The 26260-nt window shown below is 36.7% G+C and overlaps 1 protein-coding gene across 5 annotated transcripts in view; it reads right to left on the bottom strand.

Moving 5' to 3' along the window:
* Positions 1–6981: 6981 nt before the first annotated feature.
* The window catches only part of ZNF326 (zinc finger protein 326), a 36238-nt gene continuing 16959 nt past the window's right edge, over positions 6982–26260 (bottom strand). For all 5 annotated transcript variants that reach the window (XM_049616804.1, XM_049616805.1, XM_049616807.1 and 2 more), the window contains 7 exons: positions 25587–25785; positions 19949–20060; positions 16097–16244; positions 14698–14797; positions 12150–12280; positions 10006–10101; positions 6982–8098 (listed from right to left, as the gene is read on the bottom strand). In XM_049616804.1, the coding sequence (XP_049472761.1) occupies positions 7730–8098; positions 10006–10101; positions 12150–12280; positions 14698–14797; positions 16097–16244; positions 19949–20060; positions 25587–25785 (1155 nt within the window). In that variant the 3' untranslated portion in view covers positions 6982–7729. The remainder of the gene's footprint in view (positions 8099–10005; positions 10102–12149; positions 12281–14697; positions 14798–16096; positions 16245–19948; positions 20061–25586; positions 25786–26260) is intronic.

Consider the following 26260-nt stretch of genomic DNA (forward strand, 5'->3'; position numbering starts at 1 on the left):
ATGCTACAGCCAGCCACTCTCACAGCTACCTCTAAAACATGGAGGCACTCACTTCCTTAACTTTCATCTCGATGTGACTGTGCCTCTCTGTTTCACCAAGATCTGGTTCCTTCTTTTATATCTTGTAGAAATGCTTCGCAGCAACCTTGTCTTTCCATTGTGGTTATGAATTTACTGTTATTACTTGCATTTTTTATCATTGTCTGTTCTGTAATTTTAATAGAACTTCAGAAGATAATGACTTGATTCCAGTATGCCATTTTAATCTGGACCTCTCCCCAAATTCATAAATTATATTCCTCTAATAACTAAGCAGCTTATAGTTGTTCCCTTACACACTCTTAGTCACCAAGAAAGCCATCTCTTATCACCATCAACTCTGCCTCACCCCTACCTCTAACACAGTCTTTTAAAAAAATTTTTTCTAAGGCAATCCCTATCAAAATAATGCCAGCATTCTTCACAGAGCTAGAACAATCCTAAATTTGTATGGAGTCAAAAAAAAAAAAAAAGAAAAAGAAAAAAAAAAAAAAACCCGAATAGCCAAAGCAGTCTTAAAAAAGAAAACCAAAGCAGGAGGCATCACAATCCCAGACTTCAAGCTATACTACAAAGCTGTAATCATCAAGACAGCATGGTACTGGCACAAAAACAGACACTCAGATCAATGGAACAGAATAGAGAACCCAGAAAAGGACCCACAAACGTATGGCCAACTAATCTTTGACAAAGCAGGAAAGAATATCCAATGGAATAAGGACCGTCTCTTCAGCAAATGGTGATGGGAAAACTGGACAGCGACATGCAGAAAGATGAACCTGGACCACACACAGGTTCTTATACCATACACAAAAATAAACTCAAAATGGATGAAAGACCTAAATGTAAGACAGGAAGCCATCAAAATCCTAGAGAAGAAAGCAGGCAAAAACCTCTTTCACTGCAGCTGCAACAACTTCTTACTCAACACATCTCTGGAGGCAAGGGAAACAAAAGCAAAATTGAACTATTGGGACCTCATCAAAATAAAAAGTCTGCACAGCAAATGAAACAATCGGCAAAACTAAAAGGCAGCCAATGGAATGGGAAAAGATATTTGCAAATGACAGATAAAGGGTTAGTATCTAAAATTTATAAAGAACTTATCAAACTCAAGACCCAAAAAATCCAGTGAAGAAACGGGCAAAAGACATGAAGACACTTCTTCAAAGAAGACATCCAGATGGCCAACCGACACATGAAAAAATGTTCAACATCACTCATCATCAGGAAAATACAAATCAAAACCACAATGAGATACCACCTCACACCTGTCAGAATGGCTAACATTAACAATTCAGGAAACAACAGATGCCAAGGATGTGGAGAGAAAGAGGAACCCTTGTGCACTGCCAGTGGGAATGCAAACTGATGCAGCCACGCTGGAAAACAGCATGGAGGTTCCTCAAAAAATTAAAAATAGAGGGGCGACTGGGTGGCTCAGTCGGTTGAGCATCTGACTTCGGCTCAGGTCATGATCTCACGGTGTGTGAGTTCGAGCCCCGCGTTGGGCTCTGTGCTGACAGCTCAGAGCCTGGAGCCTGCTTCGGACTCTGCATCCCCACCTCTCTCCATCCCACCCCTGCTTGTGCTCTGTCTCTGTCTTTCAAAAATGAATAAACATAAAAAAAAAATTAAAAATAGAACTACCCTACAACCCAGCAACTGCACTACAAGGTATTTATCCAAAGGATACAGGTGAGCTGATTGGAAGGGGCACTTGCAGCCCAATGTTTATAGCAGCGCTATTGCCAATAGTCAAAGTATGGAAAGAACCCAAATGTCCATCAATGGATGAATGGATAAAGAAGATGTGGTATATATATGTATGTGGAGTATATATATATATATATACAATGGAGTATTTCTCGGCCAATCAAAAGGAATGAAATCTTGCCATGTGCAACAATGTGGATGGAACCAGAGTGTATTATGCTAAGCAAAATTAGTAAGAGAAAGACAAATATCATATGACTCACTCATATAAGGAATTTAAGATACAAAACAGATGAACATAAGGGAAGGAAAGCAAAAATAATATAAAAACAGGGAGGGGGCAAAACATAAGAGACTCTTAAATACGGAGAACAAACAGGATTGCTGGAGGGGTTGTGGGAGGGGGAATGAGCTAAATGGGTAGGGGGCATTAAGGAATCTACTCCTGAAATCATTGTTGCACTGTATGCTAATTTGGATGTAAATTAAAAAATAAATTTAAAAATTAAATAATAAACATTTGAAAATAATAATTTAAAAAAAATTTTTTTAAGAAAAATTAGGAAAATCAGATGGGGAAAGGAAGGCAGAAAGAGACTACCATAACTGCTTCTGAGGAGGTCCAAACTGATGGCAGCAGGGACTGAATTTACCACACCCAAGGGTCTGCCCTCCAGCCTTGCAGTCCCCCTTGATTTTATTTGCGTATCAAATAGAGAAGTTATCAGGGTAAGGACTATCTACCACATAAAGTCACATTGTTAATTTATAATATGAACTATTAACTGTCACATGAGCTAAAATACTTCTGGCCGGCATGACTACTCCATTTTCTGTCCATCAGCAGAACTACAAGGGATTCCAAATGTGAATCAAAAGTTTGTTGGGGGACCTGGGTAGCTCAGTGGGTTAGGCATCTAGCTCTTGATTTCATGGGATCAAGCCCCGAGTTGGACTCTGTGCTTACCGTGTGGAGCCTGCTTAGGATTCTCACTCTTTCTGCCCCTTCGCCACTTGTGCGCTCACCCATGCTCTCTCAAAATAAATGTTTCTTTTAAAAAGTTTGTCAATGGGGTGCCTGGGTGGCTCAGTCGGTTAAGTGTCTGACTTCCACTCAGGTCATGATCTCCTGGTCTGTGAGTTCGAGTCCCACCTGGAGCTCTGTGCTGACAGCTCAGAACCTGGAGCCTGCTTCCAATTCTGTCTCCTCCTCTGCCTCTCCCCCACTAACACTCAGTCTCTCTCTCAAAAATAAACATTAACAAATATTTTTTTAAAAATAAATAGTTTGTCATTAAAGCCTCTGAAATGTACACTCAAAAATGGTTGAAAGTGGTAAGTTTTAAGTTTTGTGTATTTTAAATACATATAAAGTTTGTATTCACAGTAAGGACAATTTGGTAGGCAAAGTAAATGTCAAATAATATAAGCCTGATAATAAGATAACCTGATACTATGTAGCTCTAAATAAGAACAACCTTGCCAATAAAAAGTGAATTCTCAGATACTTTTTAACATGCATAACCAACATTTGCCTTTGTAGTTCTTTTTTCTGTATGTCCATGATTTTTGGTACACAAATTTCTGCAGATATTTTATTTTCATCTCATTCTTCGGATTAATGCTTTTTTTTTTTTAGATATATTACATAATATACTATTATAAAATATAATACATACATTTGAAAATATAAGTATATTTTATAATAAGCTATAGTATTATGAAATATAAATATAACATCTAGATGCTATAACACAGATTGTAGTTAAATCTTGGCAATTCTAGGATCCACTCTGCCTCCTGATGCAGGATCATAAATTCAAATGTTTACAGGCACAGGCAGTTAATATAAATAAGTCAAGACTGACATACAAGGTTAGAGAAGCAGGCAAGGTACAAAACACAGAGAACCACAGATGTCACACTAAAAGGATCTCTGGATGTTACACTGACATGTATAAAAAGCCACTGAAGGATTTCAAGTAGGGGAATGATGCAACAGAGAGCTGCTTGTTATATGGAAAAACTGTTAGTCCTACTATTAGAATTTTTTTTTCCTACTATTAGAATTTTATGGGGGCACCTGGGTGGCTCAATTGGTTAAGCATCTGACTTTGGCTTCGTTGGTTCGTGAGTCTGAGCCCCACATCGGGCTGTCTGCTGTCAGCACAAAGCCCGCTTAGGATCCTGTGTCTCCCTCTGCCTTTCCCCTGCTCACTCATTTTCTCTCTCTCTCTCTCAAAAATAAACAAACATTAAAAAAAAAAAACAAAAAAAAAAAAAAAAAAAAAAAAAACAACTTCACATACTTGTAAGAATTACATAATCCAACGGGAGAAAAAGAACAAAAACAAGAACAAGACCCGGTTTTCTCACTCCTAGAGATTTGAAACAGGCCATTCTAATGCTTTTGTAAAATATTATGGAGAGAGGTGCCTGCATGGCTCAGTCCACTGAGTGCTGGACTCTTGGTTTTGGTTCAGGTCATGATCTCACGGTTCGTGGGGTCAAGCCCCACATTCAGCTCCACCTGACAGCACTGAGCCTGCTTGGGATTCTCTCTCTCCCTCTCCCTGTGCCCCTCCCCCACTTATGCTCTCTCGTTCAAAATAAATTTTTAAAAATGAATTTTTTTAAACAGAAGACAACCGTGGCTGGAGAGAAGAATAGCATGATATAAAGCAGGAATGCTAGGCCAGGCCTGATCGCTATAAGGAGTTTAAATTGTACAGATACAAAAAGAAGCAGGAGACTAGTATTACCTGAATTCTATTTTTAGAAAATTACACTTGTGTGTGGAAAACTGAATCTAGCAGGGCAAGAGTGGAAACGAGATTAGTTAATAAACTATTTTAATAATCCAGGTAAGAGATGATGGGGACTTGAACTGGGAATGGTAGTCAGACAGATAAAATTTGGAAGTAGAAAACAGACTTTCCAGTAGCCTGGAGGTAGGAGGTGATAAAAAGGGAAGAATATAGGACGATCCCTAGGCATCTGGCTTAACCAACTGTGTAAATCATATATAAATTTCTTTGGCTATTGTAATTACATGCTTTCTTTTTCTTTAATGTTTATTTATTTTGAGAGAGAGCATGTGCATTCACATGAGCGGGGGAGGGCATCTCACATACTATGAGATCATGACCTGAGCTAAAATCAAGAGTCCAACACTTAAAACAACAGAGCCACCCAGGCGCCCCACGTTTTGTTTTTTAATAAACACACAAGTAACACTTGGATAACAGAAGTTGAAAGTTAAAAGATATCATACAAATCCTTATCAGAAAAGTATTAAAAATATAAACTTTAAGGATCACAAAAATTAATCTGCCTGCAAATTAAATTGCCTAACTACAGGGGTGCCTGAGTGGCTCAGTTGGTTAAGGTCCCACTTCAGCTCAGGTCATGATCTTGCGATCCAGGAGTTCAAGCCCCACATTGGGCTCTGTGCTAACAGCTCAGAGCCTGGAGCCTGCTTCAGATTCTGTGTCCCCCCCTCTCTCTGCCCTTCTCCCACTCACAGTCTGTCTCTGTCTCAAAAATAAACATTAAAAACATTTAAAAAATGAAATAAATTGCCTAACTACAAATTATCTAACAGGATACACATAAATTTGAATTTCTAAATTAAGTACAATTAACAAAATATACTTTATTAATAATACTTTGCAAATAAGCTAGTCTGAATGAAGGTTTTTGTATGTTTCCCACAAGTATTGCTACCCACATGTTCTTTCTCTCTTACTCTACATTTATAGGTGACCTGGCTGGCTCAGTAGGTGGAGCAGGCTACTCTTGACCTCAGGGATCGAGCCCTACACTGGGTGTAGAGATTACTTTAAAATCTTTTAAAAACAAATAAAACTGGGGCACCTGGGTAGCTCAGTTGGTTAAGTGTCTAACTGTTGATTTTGGCACAGGTCCTGATGTCGTGGTTTGTGGGATTGAGCCCCGAGTCGGATTCTTCACTGACAGTATGGTATATGCTTGAGATTCTCTCTCCCTTTATGCCCTTCCTGCACACACATGCACACTCTCTAAATAAACATTTTTAAAAATTAGTAAAATTAGATTTAAATTAAAATAAAATAAAACATTTACTTAGAAGTTGTTATACAGATTCTTGTTATTCAGGATTCTTTCCAAATGTTTAAAACCTCAAATTGCTAGGGACATTCTTTTTTTAAAAAAACACCCACTTAGTGCCAAGAGAACCCACTAATTATACCTCAAAGGGATCTGTTCTCTTTTTACCTTACCCTTCCACAAGTATTTTTAAATAAAGTAGAAACTAAATAAATGAGAAACAGAAGGTCGATCAAGTCCTATTATCCTTAAAATTTTAACTCCTGAGCACAAAAGCTTTCTGAAGCCTATTTAGGTAAATACAGACTCTTAGATAGGATCCCAATTTTCTCCAGTCGTATTTGGCTCTAAATCCCTGTAAATGGATACAAATGACTTAAAGCTTAAAGATAAGCAAATCTAGCCCACAACACAGCCTCCAAAAATGTAATTTTAAAAGTTTTGTCGTATGCAAAAAAGTGAAATTCTACAAATGCCTATATATTCACACACTCAATGCCTTAAGATTACTTAATATTCCTATATATTCATCCATTCAATGCCTCAGTATTTTGAGAAGCTATTTTATTTCACTGAGTCCCCCTCCAGAGTAAAGATTCAAAGAAATAAGAGCACTATTTTTCAGTGACATAGATGGTCATTTGAAAATAGGCCATCTGGGGGCAGCTGGGTGGCTCAGTCGGTTGAGCTTCCAACTTTGGCTCAGGTTATGAGTTCGAGCCCCACGTGGGCTCTGTGCTGACAGCTCAGAGCCTGGAACCTGATTCAGATTCTGTGTCTCCCTCTCTCTCTGCTCCTCCCCTGCCCTCACTCTCTTAAAATAAATAAACATTAAAAAAAAAAAAAGTTAAAGAAAATAGACCATCTGTCAGTCTCATCTCTTCTTCAGTATGTAAGCTGAAAGAAGTTTTTTTAAACTATAAAAAAAATTTTTTTTTAAAAGGAGAGAAATATTCAGGAAAGAAATACTTGTTTTTTAGAAAAGTGATTACTTTTGCTTCTTGGTTCTTCAGCTACAAACAGACATGATAAAAGAACTAACACAACTATAAAAAATTATTTGTATTCAAATGTATTTTCAAGATTTCAAGATCTGACATAGGCACAAAGAAAAGAAAGGAATTAAAACAAGTATAAACAAGTCAGTTATGGACTGACCTCAACTTGAAATATGTTAAAAAATATTTTAGTAGTACTTTTAAAATGATGGAAGTAAATTTCTTCTTCAACTCGTCTCAATCATCTCGAAATATCAGTGAGCTAAACTCCTACATTAAGGCAAAATCTCATTTTAAATACTAATTTAATTGATGAATCATTTCATTTAAAATTGCTAATCCAGGGAAAGAGTTTTTGTAAAAAACGTTTTATTGCTACAAAGGGAAACATGGTCACAAAAAGCCTTTAAGCGTATCTTAACGCAAATTACTATTCAATGTCCAATGCAGTAAAAAAATACACAGTCAGAGCACAAAATACTTGCCCAATTTATCTCTTCTAGGGTAAGTATTGAAAACATTAATGCACACTTGAATATATACTCCCAACAGCAGCATTTAAGTTCAAATGATTAGAATAGATATACTAACAATACACATCTGTTATCCTTAACACCAATTAAAGTAATAAAAATTAAGCTTAAAAATTATACAAACAATTTATCTAATCTAAGTTGGTAACTATAAAAACTAAACTAAAATAGTCTTACCCTCATTTTATTAAACAAATGCCAAACATTTAGAAATTATATAAAACAAATCTGAATGTGTGGAATGCATGCAACATGGGTGTTAACTCTCATATTTTAAACTATTAAAATTCTTACCCTTTTCCACATTACAAGAGAAATTTAAAGCTTCTTTTAAATCTGACTAATACCTTCTATTTAATTTTCTTCAGGTTGGTCAACAGGGAAGTCAACAGGCTTTTCCTTTGCTGCTTCTTCCTCTACTTCCTCTCCTTTCCCCACTCCTCCCTCCCCCACTGCTTCTCCCTCCCCGGCTGCCTCTCCTTCCCCCACTGCCTCCTGGTCCCCTGCTTCCTCTGTGTCTCCCGCTCCCTCCACTCCTCCTCCTTCTCCCACTTCTTCTGCTTCCTCCACTTCTTCTACTTCCTCTACTTCCCCCACTTCCTCCACTTCCTCCTCCTCCTCCTCCTCTTCTTCAATAGGTTCATCAATCTTTTCTTCCTCCTCCTCATCTCCTTCTATTTGTTGATCTTGAGAATGATCTTGAATTTCAAAAGGATTCTCACCCTAAAAACATGAGGAAAAACAGCTTTTAAAATCAGCATATTCATTTTTGTTACCAGTGCAATTTTTATTTGCTGTAACATCAAAAATAAATACACTCTGAAGCTTTTTAACTTATGACAAATCATGACATATTTGTTCAGTACCTATTTCATACCAAAGTGGATAAATAAATTACTGAAGTCATTTCTTTATATTCCATAAACTGGAACGCTTAAAGGCCACATTTTCCTAACCTAATTTCTAAAATCATATGCATATGACAAAAGCAAATATGTGGGTTCTGGTAGAAACAGATAGAGATTTATGTCCTACTCAATTACACCAGGATTCAATGTACTTCTGTGGTAGGATCTCTGAAAACAAGTTAAGAGTGGAAAAGCTTTGGGGCGTCTGGGTGGCTGAGTTGCTTAAGCGTCTGATTTCGGCTCAGGTCATGATCTCACGGTTCATGGGTTCGAGCCCCCGCTTCGGGGTCTATGCTGACAGCTCAGAGCCTGGAGCCTGCTTCGGATTCTGTGTCTCCCTCTCTCTCTGCCCCTCCCCTGCTCATGCTCTCTCTCTGTATCAAAAATAAGTAAACATTCAAAAAAAATTTTAAAGAAAAAAAATGGAAAAGCTTTGAAACAGTCACTGTAGGAAGCACATTACATCGGTTGGTAATGCACAAAATTACTGTGAACTGCAGCGAAAACCTGGCAAACACAGCAATGGTACAATTCCATGATACTTGCAGCGGAGACAGTCTAACCACAGAGGGCATAGTGCTGGGAACTGGTAAGTGGTGGAAGAATGACTGAGGACTTTTGGAATGGCAGCACTGCATTGTTGGAAGGACTGACCATGAGTATCCAGGCGAGGGGGTGAAGGTAGAAGCAGTTGAAGAAATGGGATAAATTGATGAACTGATTATATCTTCATAGGACAAAGATTTAAAAAGATATTCTGTCAGACTGAGAGCACTTGAAAGTTGAAAGAGTTTTTAAGACATGACCAGAGCTGACCATGGGCAGAGGATGTTCTGGGGAATAACATCAGGGAACAGAGCAGACAGGAAAGCTGAACAAAGGGATACCATTGAGTAACTCGACACCAGTGCTTCTTGAATTTTAACATGTTTCTGAATCAATTGGGATCTTGCTCAAATGCAACTCTCCATTTCTAATGAACTCCCAGGAAATACCAATATTGCTGGTCCACGGATCACATTCATAGTAAAAAATTCTAGAAGAGTTCTCCTTAGTTTAGGTACTTTCTACATAATATGCACATGTGGTAAGCTAAGGAAGCCTACTGCTGTCTGGCTGAACCAGTTAACAGAAGCTGGGGAGATAAAAGTTTATCTAATTTGGAAGTGAAATACAGGGAGCACCCGGGTGACTGAGTCAGTTAAGCATCTGATTCTTGGTTTCGGCTCAGGTCATGATCTCACAGTTCGTGGATTTGAGCCCCATTATCAGGCTCCACAGCTGGCAACTCAGAGCCTGCTTGGGATGCTCTCTCTCTCTCTCTCCCTCTCCCTCTCTGCCCCTCCCCCACTCACACCAGCTCTCTCTCTCTCAAAATAAAATAAACTTAAGGTCCACAGTAACTACACATGTTAAGACATATCCCTCAAGTCCTCCTTTGTTTAAAAATCAAGAATAAAGCTAACATTATGATCTGCTATCAGACTCCTGAATCTCTCTCAAATGATCCACGGTGAGAAAGAAATGAGAGAGGAATGACTTCTTGTTCCCTCTCCCAACAAATCCCAACAATTAGGAAAAACAATGTTTTTACCTATATGCAAGATATTAAGTAAAAGTCTTCCTAATGTTGCACTATATTTAAATATCAGTTACTATGTCATCATTTGATTATAAAGATATTACAATGTAACCTAAAAAGGTTTTGCCCTAAAGTCTTACCTTAACGAAACGTTCATATCGCGCCTTCACTATTGGATTATTTAAAATGCTTGTAGCAGTCAAGACACTCTCTCTTTTTATTTGTTCTTTATAAGCCTATGAAAAATAGAACACAGTGAGGTACCTGAAAACCATGCCATGAATATTTCTATAATTAAAACAACATTGTATGCTCAAATTCCTAGATTTAAATTATTTCTCTCCTGGCAAATTAAGCTATAAAGCAACAACTACTGTGACCACAATCTAAACCATCCATGATTAACATAATGAAGATTCAATAAGCCAATCAGACTCATTCACTCAGTTACTACATATGACACATCTAGGTCTACTAAACAGTTGCTCTCCTTTCTACTATACATGCACTTTCCCCCACCCTAACTATTCTAACTACTAATTTTCATGCTATCAAAAGAGAAAGAACAATTTTTCATACTGCTAGAATAGTCTTCCTCTGGGCTATAGTTAGCCTAAGACTGCATTATACAAAGGAGGACAGGTTAATATGAAATGTCTAGTTGCCAGGGCACCTGGGTAGCTCAGTCAGTTAAGCATCCGACTTCAGCTCAGGTCATGATCTTGTGTTCCATGAGTTCAAGCCCTGCGTCAGGCTCTGTGCTGACACTTCAGAGCCTGGAGCCTGCTTCAGATTCTGTGTCTTCCTCCCTCTCTGCCCCTCCCCCACTCACGCTCTGTCTCTGTCTCTCAAAAATGAATAAATGTTAAAAAAAAAAAAAAATGTCTGGGGGCGCCTGGGTGGCTCAGTCGGTTAAGCGGCCAACTTCGGCTCAGGTCTTGATCTCGTGGTTCGTGAGTTCAAGCCCCGCGTCAGGCTCTGTGCTGACAGCTCAGAGTCTGAAGCCTGTTTTAGATTCTGTGTCTCCCTCTCTCTGACCCTCCCCTGTTCATGCTCTGACTCTCCCTGTCTCAAAAATAAATAAAACGTTAAAAAAAAAAAATTAAAAAAAAAAAAAGTCTAGTTGCCAAAAAAGTGTCAAGGGAATGCCAAAAGAGAAGAGAAAGGACGAAGATTTTTAAGAGATTATATGTGCTCAAAGTGACTAACAAAGTCTAAGTTAAATGAAAATCACATCAATACAAAATATGAATTTAAGACCCAGGTATGCTCTATTTAAAACTTAAGCCTGTAATATTTGAATTTTTAAGTTTGCTTCTCAAACAAGCTAGTTTCTCACAATATAAACATTTATTTGAAATAAACTGGACTAAATAAAACCAACCAATTTAGAAGCAGAAATATGCCAATCAAAAAGAAAACAGTACATTTTTCCTAGAATATTTTAGTAAATTCTACTCAAAAATGTAACAGTAGATAGTAACTGGTAATGCTAGTTTTTTTTATTTTTCCCAGCCATCAGAAAAATGTAGCTTATGATTAAATCATTCCGTTTTGTTCTAAAACACACACTCTCTCTCATAAAACTGTTTTGAACCAACTTAAAAAAGTGTTAATGAAAAAAACAGTTCAATAGCTATGATTTCCTGAATGCTTACACTATGTGTCAGGCACTATTTTTTTTTTTTTTTAATTTTTTTTTCAACGTTTTTAATTTATTTTTGGGACAGAGAGAGACAGAGCATGAACGGGGGAGGGGCAGAGAGAGAGGGAGACACAGAATCGGAAACAGGCTCCAGGCTCCGAGCCATCAGCCCAGAGCCTGATGCGGGGCTCGAACTCACGGACCGCGAGATCGCAACCTGGCTGAAGTCGGACGCTTAACCGACTGCGCCACCCAGGCGCCCCTGTCAGGCACTATTTTAAGTGTCTTTTCTATTGTAACTAACTTAATCTTTAAACAGTCATGCAAGAGTAGAATGATTATCTATCCCCATTTTACAAATAAGGAAACTTGGACAAAGAAAAGCTAATTTACTTGCTTAACACATCACGTACTGGACCAGGATTCAACCCAGGACTTCTTGCTCCAGAGCCCAATCTTAACCACCATGTTTAACTTAACTACTATGCTACACTGCCTCTCTAGTTATCTTTACAGTTTTTCACACATGAGATTAATAGGACTGTATGTAAGCGGGTAGGTGTGAAACAACAGACGTTAAAGGACAATAAAGGATTAATGAACATTTCAATGACTTCATCAAGACAGGTCAAAACTTACCTGCTTCCCTTTGATATGATCAGGAGATTTTAAGTGCTGCTGCACTGAACTATGCAAAGCAGGGATATACACACTGCATGCACTGCAGTGAACAGTCTCCACTTTCATCATGTGATCATCTGCAGTAACACCTACAAAAGAAAGCAAGTTATTAATAAGTAATGATTCATATATTCTTATTTTTGACAAAACGAGTTTTTATTATTTCGTTTCTATGGTTATTTATACCCCCTTCTTCCAAAAAGAAGATCAAGATATGTAGGTTGAGTTTTTCTACTACGTTTCATAAATCTGCATATATAGATTAAAACTATGGATAACAGATTAAAATTATAAAGCAGAATTACATTATATTTCCTTGCATATTCTACAATCCTGCTCTGAGTCCCAGGAGTCTGTCCCCCAAATATATAATATGAAAGAAGACAAATGTTGATTTTTGTACTAAAAAAAAGAATTTCCATAAAAATGAATATGGGTAGGCAAGGATAGGGAAAAAGAGGTCAAAATTGGGATTCACAAAAAACAAAATATATGTTGGACATTGAAAACTGTGATCAAGATTTATTACAAGCGAAGTTATAATGTATGCAAGGGAAAGGTGAGAGAAAATGGCACTTTGTGGGAGTTCCAAGTAATTCAATATAGCTGGGGCACTGAGAATAAAGAAGGGACAAAAGAGACAAAAAGAGCAGGGCCTATATCATGGAGAACTTTGCATGCCAGGCATAGGAATTTGAAGTTTATCCTATAGAGGATGGAGACCCAGTTAAACTTCTTGAAGTACTACAGTCATGTAGTAGACTTAAGAGATAAGACTGAAAGTAAGGGCACTAGTTGGAAAAATAATACAACTGCCAAGAGAACGATAAAGACTTGAACAGATGCATTATTTAAAGAGGTAAAGAAGCAGACTTGGAAGATATTTAAAAGACAGAACCAATAAGATACAATGTTATAGATACAATAAAGTAAGATTACTTAGGACTAACTTCATACTTGTGGCTTAGATGGTGGGGCTACCTTCCAAGGAAAATGAAAGACCAGTCTTCTGAGTTTTTGTTTTCTTAATGGGGTGGAATAAGCCCAAAGAGCACACAAAATTTTTTTGATACGTTCCTTTTGTAAGACTGCTGAAGAGAAAGGCCAATAAGCATCTCGATGTTCAAGAGAAGAGTTCAGAAGATAGATCTGTGTTAGAGACAGAAGTATGTAAGTAATCAACACAGAGGAGATAGTTTAAGCTCTGAGATTAGATGAATCATAAGGAAGGAATATAAAAAGAGAAGATCATGGAACTGAAAACAGAATACTGGGAAATATAAACTTCTAAAAGCTTCATAGAGAGGCACCTGGATGCCTCAGTTGGTTGAGCATCTGATTTTTGATTTCAGCTCAGTTCATGATCTCAGTTCAAGCCAAGTCAGACTCGGTGTGGAAAGCACAGAGCCTGCTGGGGATTCTCTCTTCACCCCTCCCCTGCTTGCTCTCTCTGTCTCAAAAATAAATAAATTCTTAAAAAAATAATAAAAATAAAATAAAATAAAATAAAATAAAATAAAATAAAATAAAATAAAATAAAATAAAAACACAATGAGTAAGAAAAGGAATAAAGAACCTCAGGACAGTGAGCTACCACAGAAACTAGGGGTGGAAACAGATTCACAAAAAATAGTGGAAAATGTTAGAGAAGTAAAATAATGATTCAGAAGAACCTACTGAATCACCCTACTGGTATCGGGAATCTCTGTCAGAGCAGTTTTGGTAGACCACTGGTAACATCAAGTGGTCTACTGTGGCGAAGTAGTAATGGGTAGTGAAGACAAAGACCAGTATGGACTATGCTTTAAAGAAGAATGGTTGTTTAATAGGAAAGCAAGTTTTAGGGGAACTAGTATCTGTTTTTCCTTTCTTTTTTAAAGATGGAGATTTTGGGGGGCACCTGGGTAGCTCAGTCAATTGAGCGTCTGACTTCAGCTCAGATCATGATCTTGCAGTTGATGAGTTCGAGCCTTGTGTCTGGCTCAGTGCTGACAGCTGGGAGCCTGGAGCCTGCTTCAGACTGTGTGTGTGTGTCTCTCTCTCTCTCTGCCCCACCCCCGCTCGTGCTCTGTCTGTCTCTGTCTCAAAAATAAAATAAAATAAAATAAATTTTTTTAAAAGATGTAGTTTTTTTTTTTCTTTTTTAAAGATGAAAGCATAGGCTTCAGGGACAGAATTAAGAGGAATAAAAAGACAGAAAAACAGAAGAGTTCACTATTTGAGCAAAAGTCCTTAAAGAGATGAGAAGTGAGAAGACAGAATGTAAGAATTCACTTCCACCTAGAGGAAAAGCTGATTTTTCTTGTAAAACTGAAGTGAGAAACATAATGGTAGGTAGTGATAAATTCGTAAACATGAGAAGAGGAAAAGGAGGTCACCTCTGATGACCTACTCACGGCTACCACATATGATTCGATCACACTAGTGGGCAGCATCTACACTGAAATAGATTATGGTAAGTAAAATATATGTGTTAATTTCTAATACACTTTGTTTAAATACTTACCTTCCATAACATCTTTTTCAATTATTTTAACTACTTCTGTTTGATTATTTGTCTGCTGTTTACGAATAGATGTTTTCTTGAATTTATTCACCATACATTCCTATAAAACAAAATAGGAAGAAACACAAAAAGTTTTCACTGAGCTTAGCATCAAACTCAGCCTATGGAAGATAACATCTGTTATATAAGAACTAATATCTGTCCTCAAGGAGTTTATAATTCAGTTGAAAAAGACTATCGTTAAATACAAATACAAATAAATTACTGGGATACTTACAAAAAATATTCACTTTCAAAGTGTATTTTAGGCATAAAGAACAAGAGAAATCAAACAGAGCTGGAAGAGTTAAGAGAGGTCTTCTCAGGGCAGGTGGTACATTAAAGTCCTAAATGACAGGAACCAGTTAAGGAATGAAATTAACAGAAAGAAATTTCTGTAAAGGTACACAATTCTGCATGGATGGGGAAGAATGAATGATCACTGTGTTTCTAACCTCCTAACAATTCCATGTCTTTTGCCCAAAGTAACTATATGTACAATTAGCAGTCCAGCTCTAGCCTCTTCCTTAAACATCCTGGCCCCAACTATCCTCACCTTTTCTAAACCCCCCTGCCTACACCCTCACTCCTGGCCCTCCGACTTAACTGTGTCATCTGTGTATAAATGAGTGTGTTCTTTCCAATTACTCTGAGTTCACTAAGGGTGGTATCTGTGTCTTCAGTCCTTGCATAGCACCTTTTGTTAAACAGTCAAGAAAAACTGTTGAACTAGTGACCACACACTGATAACAGAAAGGACACTAAACAGACATCAGCTCTCTAGCTCTGAATTCAGACTGCCACTTAACTGGAAGAGTCACTACACTGCTCTGAGCATGATCTTTCATGATAAAAAAGAACTGTGATGACGCTCAAATGAAATAATGAATGAAAGTACCCAGCACAACACTAGGTACACAGTAGACTCTCAACTTATGATAGCTGATTCTGCATCAATAATCAGGTGTTAAAGGAATTCTTTTTCCTGACACCTCTGCCATAAACTACTGTAAAAACATAAAATATTCTTTCAAATTACAAATCTAAAATCTTTACAGAGGAATTCACATCTAGTTTTTTTTAAAAAAACTCTCTAAGTGACTCTTAAAAACTGAGAATAAACTGAGGGGTGATGGGGGGTGGGAAGGAGGGTAGGGTAGATGATGGGCATTGAAGAGGGCATCTTTTGGGATGAGCACTGGGTGTTGTTTGGAAACCAATTTGACAATAAATTTCATATATTAAAAAAAACTAAGTAGTCAATTAAATTTTTAGAAACTTGGAAGAGAGGTGGGAAACTGAAAAACTAAGAAATTAAAATACAAATAAAGTGCCTCTTGATTTAAAAACAGCTACTTACATGCAAAAACTCCATAACTACTTTATCAAATTTGGTTTGTTTCTGAATATGATCCAATGTTTCCTGGTGTGAAGAACTTTCCAGATGTAGCTCAATATCTTTTTCTTCAAACGTTCGGAATTTACAAAATGAACATGTGAATGCCATTCTATAAAGAAAAAAAAGTTTTCCTTAAATATTGCCTTATTTACTGAGAGTTCATAAGACCATGCCAATAAAACTAATTTTACCAAAATAAATGATTTCCTTTATACCATCTTATGGTTGATCTAAATTTAGCTGAAGTCAGAAAAAACAGTATTTCTTTAAATATTTGGCCAACACTGCTATTATATACCACTTTGCAAATAATGGAATCAGTGGATCTATTTAATCTAGTCCTAAGCTATCCACTTCAAGTTTAGAGTTATAAAGCCAAAGCAAACTTCCAAAAATACCAAGTTCCGAAGTTCCACTACTTATTTTTATACTCTGTTCCACTCTCAAGCTTGCAGTCCACTAAGGTAATAACCAACAAAGCCAGGTGAACATCAGACAACCATAATTCACTCCTTTGGAGCTGTTGGGTGACCAAAAACCCTACCTTCTAAGGACCACTTCAGGATGACTGACAAGGCTAGATAAATTTAGAAGCTCAGAAGCCACTCCAATATGAATTTCCCTTTGTTCTCCTATAAAGTGTTCCTATCTTATGTATTCCTTTTATTTCCTTTTCCTTGAATTATAACAATAGTTTCTTCATTGGTTTGTCTCTAGTCTCCATTTTCCAATTCTTTTTTTTCTTAATGTTTGTTTATTTTTGAGAGAGAGAGAGCAAGTGCATGCAAAAGCCAGGGAGGGGCAGACCGACGGAGACATAGAATCTGAAGCAAGCTCCAGGCTCTGAACTGTCAGCACAGAGCCCAATGCGGGGCTCAAACTCACCAACCGCGAGATCACGACCTGAGCTGAAGTAGGATGCTTAACCAACTGAGCCACCCAGGTGCCCCTCTAATTAATTCCTTATATCACTATTATATTAATTTTCCTAGTTAAAACTTTGGGATCTGGAGCCTACTGCTGGGTTTATATCAGAGCCCCCTTGTGAGACACTGGGCAAATTACTTGACTTCTCTGGATCACAGTTTTCTTATCTTAATGCAATGAGAACCCTTACAGAAGTATCATTGAGGATGGAAAAAAAAATGTATATAAAGCCCTTAGAACAGTTCCCGCCACACAGTAATAATTCAATTAATTAGTCACTTCCTAAAAGAGACAACAGCACTTTACTGGCTTCACTGACTTAAGCATCATAAAACAAAGTCAAAACACTTTTAGCTGCCCTTAAAAAAAGTTTTTAATCTCTCCTATATCTTGTTGGCTTTACCCACTAAATACTTTTATTTTTTTTTAAGTTATTTATTTTGAGAGAGAGAGAGAGAACACAAGCGAGCACAAGAAGGGAAGGGCAGAGAGAGAGGGAAGGAAAATCCCAAACAGGCTCCACACTGTCAGCACAGAGCCTAAAGTGGGACTCGATCTCACAAACCGTGAGATCATGACCTGAGCCAAAATCAAGAGTCAGACATTTAACCAACTGAGCCACCCAGGTGCTCCCCTACTAAATATTTATAAAGAAAATTTTTTTAAGGTTTATTTACCTTTGAGAGAGATGGAGAGACAGAGGGGCAGAGAGAGAGGGACACACAGAATCCGAAGCAGGCTCCAGGCTCTGAGCTGCCAGCACAGAGACCGATGCGGGGCTCCAACTCACAAACCAAGAGATCACAACCTAAGCCGAGGTTGGACACTCAACCAACTGGGCCACCCAGGTGCCCCATCCCCCTACTGAATGCTTTTAACAATATCTGGCACACAGTATGTCTTCGTTAAATATTCTAATTAAATCACACTTGCCAACCCCCACTAGAGCCCTGTTCAATCTACACAGCTTTCCATATCCAGAATATGAATGAAAGGTCCCTGTTTCCTTGCTGTAACCTCGAGCCATGCCCTCTACCAGGGCTGCCTAACAGCTCCTACCATTTATTTTATTTATCCTACCATTCCCAAGTCAGTTCAAATACTGCCTCCATCCATTTCCCTGATTTTCCTGCACTCCTACTGAGAAGTCACCTCCTGTAAGATCATTTTGTACTTCTCTTCTGGCACTCTTCCCTTTATACTATTGTTTGTTTATAGCTCTCACACCCCTGTCCCCTCCCCCCGGCTCCCTCTACTCCATTATATTGAAAGCATTCAAATATCCAAAAAGAATGTATCGCAAGAATAGTTATTTATTGTCAGTCTCTTACTTTCCTAACTCAAAGCAAAACTGCTCTGATAAATTATGATAATTTTAGACTATTGTAAAGGATTCTTATTCTAAAATGACAATTTAATTGAACTGACATACTTTAGCTTATATGAGATTTATATTTACAGCTAAATGAAAGTTCAGTTCTTTCATTTTCTCCAATTCACACGTGTATATTAACACAGATATATCATATCCAAAGCTTTAGTTTTTTTAAACTTTTTTTTAATGTTTATTTTTGACAGAGAGAGAGAGAGAGAGAGAGCGAGAGCACATGCGCGTGTGCAGCGGAGGGTCAGACAGAAGGGAAACAGAGGATCTGTAAAGGGCATCTTTTTAGATTAAACTCTTCTACTTTTACATTATCTTCCTGGAGAGATCATGGACTATAAAAAAATTCAAGACATTTTTAAGGACTGTTAAACTGCTTCCCAGTAGTTAAAACCATATTATTTGGTTACCAGCAATAATAAGTGTGTGCTTTGATTGTATCCATGTTAGTCAATCAATGTTTCTTTTCTCCTAATAAAATGCCATGCTATTATTTAAATTCCCAGTTTATCTTACAATGAGTTTCAGCATTTCCCCTAAAACTATTAACTAGCTATTGTTCCTTCACCCAATCATATATTAGGCATCTTGTTTTTACTTTTTAAAACATACTGGTTGGATGATATTTACCTTAGATATTAATCATTCTTGTGTTTATAATATTTTCCAAGTCTGTCTGTTTTCAAGGTGTAAAGTTTTATTGAAACTAATGTGGTCATTATTTCCTTTGTAATTTAATCTACCACTTTTAAGCTTAGAAAAAAGACTTCTGCAGCAATTAAAATATTCTATTTTATTTTCCTGTTATTTTCCATTTTGTAGGTTCTTTAATCCAATGGATTCATCTTCACTGGTGTTAAGAAAGGGTCTAAACTATTTTTCTTATTGTTCAGTTGTTCAAGCAACCCCCCCCCCCTTTTTAAGCAATTCTCCTTTTGTTTGCAACATCTGTATTATATATTACATTCTTACATATAACACATGTATTTAGAGGTTAATAATCCTATTATACTAATAGCCTTTTTTTAGTGCCACATATTTTTAACTATTACAGCTTTCAAATGTTTCGATTATCTAGAAAAGCTAGTACCTACTCATCTACTCTTCTTTTACAGAATCTTCTTTGGAATCAAGATTGATGACACTTGTTACATTTCTACTATTTAGTTTTTCTATCCAAGAATATCACTATGTCTCCATGTAGTCAAATCTCAAGACTTTGTGGTTTTCTTCATGTCATGATGCATATTTCTTTTTTAAGAATACTGTATTTCTAGGTATTTTTTATTTTTAAATTACCATTAGGGATGGAACTCTTTTTTCTTATTTTTCTCAGTGGTGACTGCACATAAATACCAAGAATCAAAAATATTCCTATGTATCTTTGATCAAGCCTCTTCATTTGACCCCATGAATTTTCTCACATTCCAACTGATGTATTTGCATTTCCTAGGAAACTGTTTTTTAATAAGACCAATTTTCAGACTCTACTAAGCACAAACCTGTATCCATCTCCATATTTCTCACTGTTTTTTTCTCTTCTGCGCCTTTGTTTTTCTCGCCGAGCCTCAATACGTCGCTTTTCTTCTTCTTCATTTTTAGGATCAGTTTTTGCTAGGATATCAACAAGAGTCAAAATTAAATATCATTTTTCCATCCTCCCTTTTCAGTTCCCACTTCATAAAGCATTAAACATGCAAGGTATATTTGGTGATCACAATCTAAATTGAACTCACCAGAAAAATCAGTTTGAGATTAACCAGTATTTCTTAAACTTCTTTCATTTGAATATCATTACCATGGCTTCAGTGTTTTGTTTTTTTTTTTTAATTTTTTTAAAGTTTGTTTATTTTTGAGAGAGAGAGAGAGAGAGAGAGCGAGCCCAAGCTGGGGAGGGGCAGAGAGAGAAAGATGAAGACACAGAATCTGAAGCAGGTTCCAGGCTCCGAGCTGTCAGCACAGAGCCCAACGTGGGGCTTGAACCCAAGAGCCATTAGACCATGACCTGAGTCAAAGTCGGACGCTTAACCGACTGAGCCACCCAGGCACCCCTATGGCTTCAGTGCTTTTAAATACGTTTCTCATGTTCATGACAAACTGCATAGTAATTACAACTGTAGAAATTAGATCCTTTGAATCACCTAGTGTAGTCACTAATCACTCATAAACATCAAAATTACCCAGAGACACTTTTTAAAAATGCACATGCCCTGGTCTACCCCTCTTCCCTAAATCCTTATTTAGGATGGAGTCAGATCATCTATATGTTTTAAAAGGCTTCTCACATGATTTTGATTCAAAGTTTTGTCTTGGATATTACATTTATTTTTGGAAGGTACTGTTGAGGATGTAGTATTATCATATTACACAGAATCCCCTTTATGAGGACAAAGGGAAGAAATTTTTCATGGTTTTTGGTACCAGGAAAAGGTGTATTTCTTCTGGAAATTTAATTTGCTTTTAATCTTGTGGACTGACAATTAGAGACAGTCACATTTTCCATCTGTACATTGTTAAAAAATTGAGAGGCAAACTGAAAATGAAATTAAGAAAACCATTTCATTCATATTAGCATCAACAAAACTAAATAGGAATAAATTTAACAAAGGAAATGTAAAACTTACACAGTACTTAAAAACTACAAAACAGGGGTCCCCGGCTGACTCAGTTGGAAGAACATGAGACTCTTGATCTCAGAGTTGTGAGTTTGAGCCCCATGTTATGTGTAGAGATTATATACATAAGAAGATAGGTAGATAGACATATAGGATGAACTTACCAAAAAAAAAAAAAAAAAAAAAAAAAAAACACCACAAAACATTGTTGAAAAGAGGTTAAAGAAGATGGAAATAAATGGTTCAGAGATTAGAAGACTTAACGTTGTTAAAATGGTTGTACTCCCCAAACTGATCTACAGATTTAATGCAATCCCTATCAGAATTCTAACTGATTTCATTGCAAACATTGACAAGTTGATTCTAAAGCTCATAAGGAAGGGATCTAAAGTAGTGACAACAATCCTAAAAAGAAAAACAAAATAGAAAGACTCACCCTTCATGATTTCCAAACTTACTACAAAGCTACGATAATCAAGATACTGTATTACTGGCACAAGGACAGACCTATAGATTAGCAGAACAGAATTGAGTCCAGAAATAAACTCATAAAACTCTGGTCAACTGGTTTTTAGCAAGGATGCCAAAATTATTCTGTTGGGAGAGAACAGTCTTTGCAACAAATGGTGCTGGGCAACTGGACAGCCACATGCAAACGCTAAAATACAAGACCTAAATGCAAGAACTGTAGCTAGAAAACTCTTCCAAGAAAACATAGGAGTATATCTTTATGACTTTGGAATTTGGCAAGGAATTCTTAGAACTGGGCAGCCAAAGAAAAATAGATAAATTAGACTTTATCAAAATTAAAAGCTTTTGTGCTTCCACACCCCTCTTCCCCCAACCTTTCTTTTAATGGAGGAAAGACGAAGAATATGGCAGATCTTACTCTAGACTCTCAATGTCTTCTATAACTTACCTGGACCTAATATTCAGGAAAATAGTGACTGTCGAGAATGAATTTGGGAAAATACAAAGACACAATTAGATGGTCAGAGTTTAGATTGTCTAAGCAGAATTAGGGACTTAGAAACTATTTCTGGTCTTCCAGAGAACACACATTCCTAGTTATTCAGTATTTTTATCTTAACGACATGTCTATGTCTAGTTCTTTTTCTCTTAAGTAAGTAATGCACTGCACCATCAGCGCAGAGCCTGACGCAGGGCTTGAACTCACAAACCATGAGATCATGACCTGAACCGAAATTAAGAGATGCTTAACCAACTGAGCCACACAGGTGCCCCACATAATATTTATTATTTGAATTTGCTTTTGTTGTCACATGTACAATAAAACACGGTGTTATCATTCTGTCATTGAAACTTTTTGAAATTAAGTTCTGTACTATTTTACCTTGTAAATTTTTACTTTTGATGTGTCATGTCTGTGATTTATATTGTTTATATCTGTCACTGAAGTTGGCATTTCCTGATTTTCAACTTTTAAAGAAATATTTTGAAGTAGCTTTGGCAGTTTGACCTCTTGTTTCTAAAGTGCTTTCAAAGAGATCATTTTTAATAAATACTAGTTAAGGGGCACATGGGTGGCTCAGTCAAATGAGCATCTGACCCTTGGTTTTGGCCCAGGGCATGGTCCCAAGGTCGTGGGATCAAGCCGCACATCAGGCTCTGAGCTGAGCATGGAGCCTGCTTGGGGTATTCATTCTTTCTTTCCTTTCTTTTTCCTTCCTTCTTCCTATCTATCGATATTTTCTCCCTCTCTCTCTCTCTCTCTGCCTCGCCCTCCCTTTCCCATTGCCCCTCTCCCCCACACACATGCTCTCTCTCACAAGAAAACAACAAAAACTAGGTGAGTAAATGAGCTAAATCCTTTTTTCAACATTGCATATAATTTTCTTAAAGCAAAAGTTTATTAAAATTCATCATCAATGATCAAAACAAACAGAATTAAATCAGAGTACCTGACAATAGCCTGACAGTATTTAATTTTATCCTTTTTGTTCTTATTGTCTAAGTTTTAAATTTTTGTTTCATGTAAAGGTTGACTGGGTTTTTTTGTTTTGTTTTTTTTTAAATATGAAATTTATTGTCAAATTGGTTTGCAAACAACACTCAGTGATCATCCCAACAGGTGCCCTCCTCAATGCCCATCACCCACTTTCCCCTCCCTCCCACTCCCCCATCAATAAAGGTTGAATGTTTAAGTCTGTGTTTTTATCTCTATAAGTGAGATAGAGATGGCTAGAATATATAAAGAATATTTTCAACTCAATAAAAAGACAAATAGCCCAACTAATAAGTGAGCAGAACATCTAAACGTGCATTTTCCCAAGAAAGGTATATGAAGAGCCAATAAGCACGAGAAAAAATGCCCACCCATTAGTTATTAGGGAAATGTAAATCAAGACCACAATAAGATACCATTGCATACCACCTGGATGGTTTGAATCAAATAGATAACAAGCCATAGCAAGGATATAGAAAAATCAGAACTCTCATCTACTGCTAGTGGGAATGTAAAATGGTGCAGATGCTTTGGAAAACAGGTGGTTCCTCAAATGATTATACTATATGATCCAGCACTTCTCCTAGATATATATCTAAGAGAAATGAAAACACATGCTCACACAAAAACTTATACACAGATGTTTACAGCACTATTCAAAGTACCCAAAAGGTAGATACAACCCAAATACCCATCAGTGAATGAATAAAGAAAATGTGATTTGTTCATACAGTGGAATATTTCCAGCCATAAAATGGAATGAAGTACTAATACCTGCTGTAACTTGAATGAACCCTGAAAAGATTATGCTAAGTGAAAGAAGCCCATTACAGAAGTCCACATTTTATACAATTTTTTTTTCATATGTAAGTTTAGAATACAGGTATCTATAAAGATAGAAAGTAAGTTAGTAGTTGCTCTGGTCTGTGGGGTATGTTGGGGGTAATGACTAAAGGGTACCAGGCCTCTGCGAGGAGATGAAAATGTTCTCAAATAGATTAGTGATATTTGCACGTATCTGTGAATACACTAAAAACCAATGACTGGCACGCTTTAAATGGATGAATTACAAGGTGTGTGAATTATATCTCAATAAAGCTTTTTTTATTAAAAAAAAAGTTCAGAGCCAAATTACTGTTACTTATCTATGCTGTTTTATTTTTATTTTTTAACTTTGTAACATATCTCTACACGAAATCAAGTACACTTGACTAAACTAGATGACAGTCAAGGATGTACCTAAATAAAAGCTAACAAAAGGTCTTCTTCAGACTTCTTTGTGAAAACACATAACAGCAAAATAATATACACCAAATATTTTGTCTATTTTTACATGTACACTGAATTACTTTTTGTTTTTTTATATTTATTTTTGCCTTGATGACTGAGAAGTGTTGAGTCTTTCCAAGTAAGGTGAAGTGTAAGTCTTTCTATTTTGTTTCACTTTTTTAGGACTGTTTTCACTATTTTAGATCCCTTGCAACTCCTTATGAGCTTTAGAATCAACTTGTCAATTTTTGCAAAGAAGTCAGGTGGAATTCTAACAGGGATTGTGCTAATAAATCTGTAGATCAGTTTGGGGAATATAACCATCTTAACATTAAATCTTCTGATCTTTGAACCATTTATTTAGTTTTTCCATTTATTTAGATCTTCTTAAACTTCAACAATGTTTTGTAGGTTTTGAATACTGTTTTAAGTTTTATACTACTTTTGCTAAATTTACCTGAGTATTTAGTCTTCTTGATGCTAATATGAATGAAATGGTTTTCTTCATTTCATTTTCAGATTGGCTCTCAATTTTTTAACAATGTACAGATGGAAAATGTGACTGTCTCTAAGAGTCGTCAGTCCACAAAATTAAAAGCAAATTAAATTTCCAGAAGAAACACACCTTTTCCTGGTACCAAGAACCATGAAAAATTTCTTCCCTTTGTCCTCATAAAGGGGAATCTGTATAATGTGAGAATACTACATCCTCAGCAGTACCTTCCAACAACAAATATAACACCCAAGATAAAACTTTGAATCAAAATCATGTGAGAAGCCTTTTAACACATATAGATGATCTGACTCCATCCTAAATAAGGACTCAGGGAAGAGGGGTGGACCAGGGCATGTGCATTTTTAAAAAGTGTCTCTGGGGGGGCGCCTGGGAGGCGCAGTCGGTTAAGCGTCCGACTTCAGCCAGGTCACGATCTCACGGTCCGTGAGTTCGAGCCCCGCGTCAGGCTCTGGGCTGATGGCTCGGAGCCTGGAGCCTCTTTCCGATTCTGTGTCTCCCTCTCTCTCTGCCCCTCCCCCGTTCATGCTCTGTCTCTCTCTGTCCCAAAAATAAATAAAAAACGTTGAAAAAAAAAAATTTTTTTAAAGTGTCTCTGGGTAATTTTGATGTGTATGAGTGATTAGTGACTACACTAGGTGATTCAATGGATCTAATTTCTACAGTTGAAACTACTATGCAGTTTGTCATATGAACATGAAAAAATTATCTAAAGCATTAATTTTTTTAAAAACTAGAAGTACCATAAGCCATAGCAATTATGTTTTCTCACTTACTGGGTGATTTGCTGAGGCTCATCTTCTCCACAGGCTTTGCTAGCTTGGGTTTCTTGATAAAGGTTCCACCAGGCTTATTAAATGGTTGCATCATTTTTCTCTTTATTCCTCTTGCAGCAGCAACTGTCACATTGGTGGGTTTGTTTTGATAGTCAACAACAATTCCAGGTCTATGAATGCTTCCAAAATCACTCATATGCTGCAAATTTGTGAAATCAAGAAATATTAGCATAATATCTAAAGATAAAGTATGAATTCACACAAATTTTACCTGTTATCTATCTAATAATTTTCACCTGAAAATTACCCAGAACTGAACTAAATTTTACATGTCCGCTCTGAATAAACACATGGAAAACCTTTGTAAATTATTACATGAACTCAAATCCAGTGAATTAGTATTTTTATTTCCAGTAAAACAAATATGGATATTTCCTACCTATTTTTTTAATTTTTACAATTCAAAATTGAGATCATAAACAGCAAATGTGCCTGTCAGAATATTACCACTTGTACAACTCTCTGACAACTCCTCTTCAGAGTTCCTAATTGATGTTTTCCCATGAAAAGACCTAAAAAGACATCTTTATTTCACTAAAACCTGGCTTAAAACTAAGATGCATAAAGAAGACCATATATGAAGTTTGAAGTAAAAAAGATCCAGAAATCATTTA

Source organism: Panthera uncia (genome assembly GCF_023721935.1).
Source record: "Panthera uncia isolate 11264 chromosome C1 unlocalized genomic scaffold, Puncia_PCG_1.0 HiC_scaffold_4, whole genome shotgun sequence".
In the NCBI taxonomy this organism is placed as follows: domain Eukaryota; kingdom Metazoa; phylum Chordata; class Mammalia; order Carnivora; family Felidae; genus Panthera; species Panthera uncia.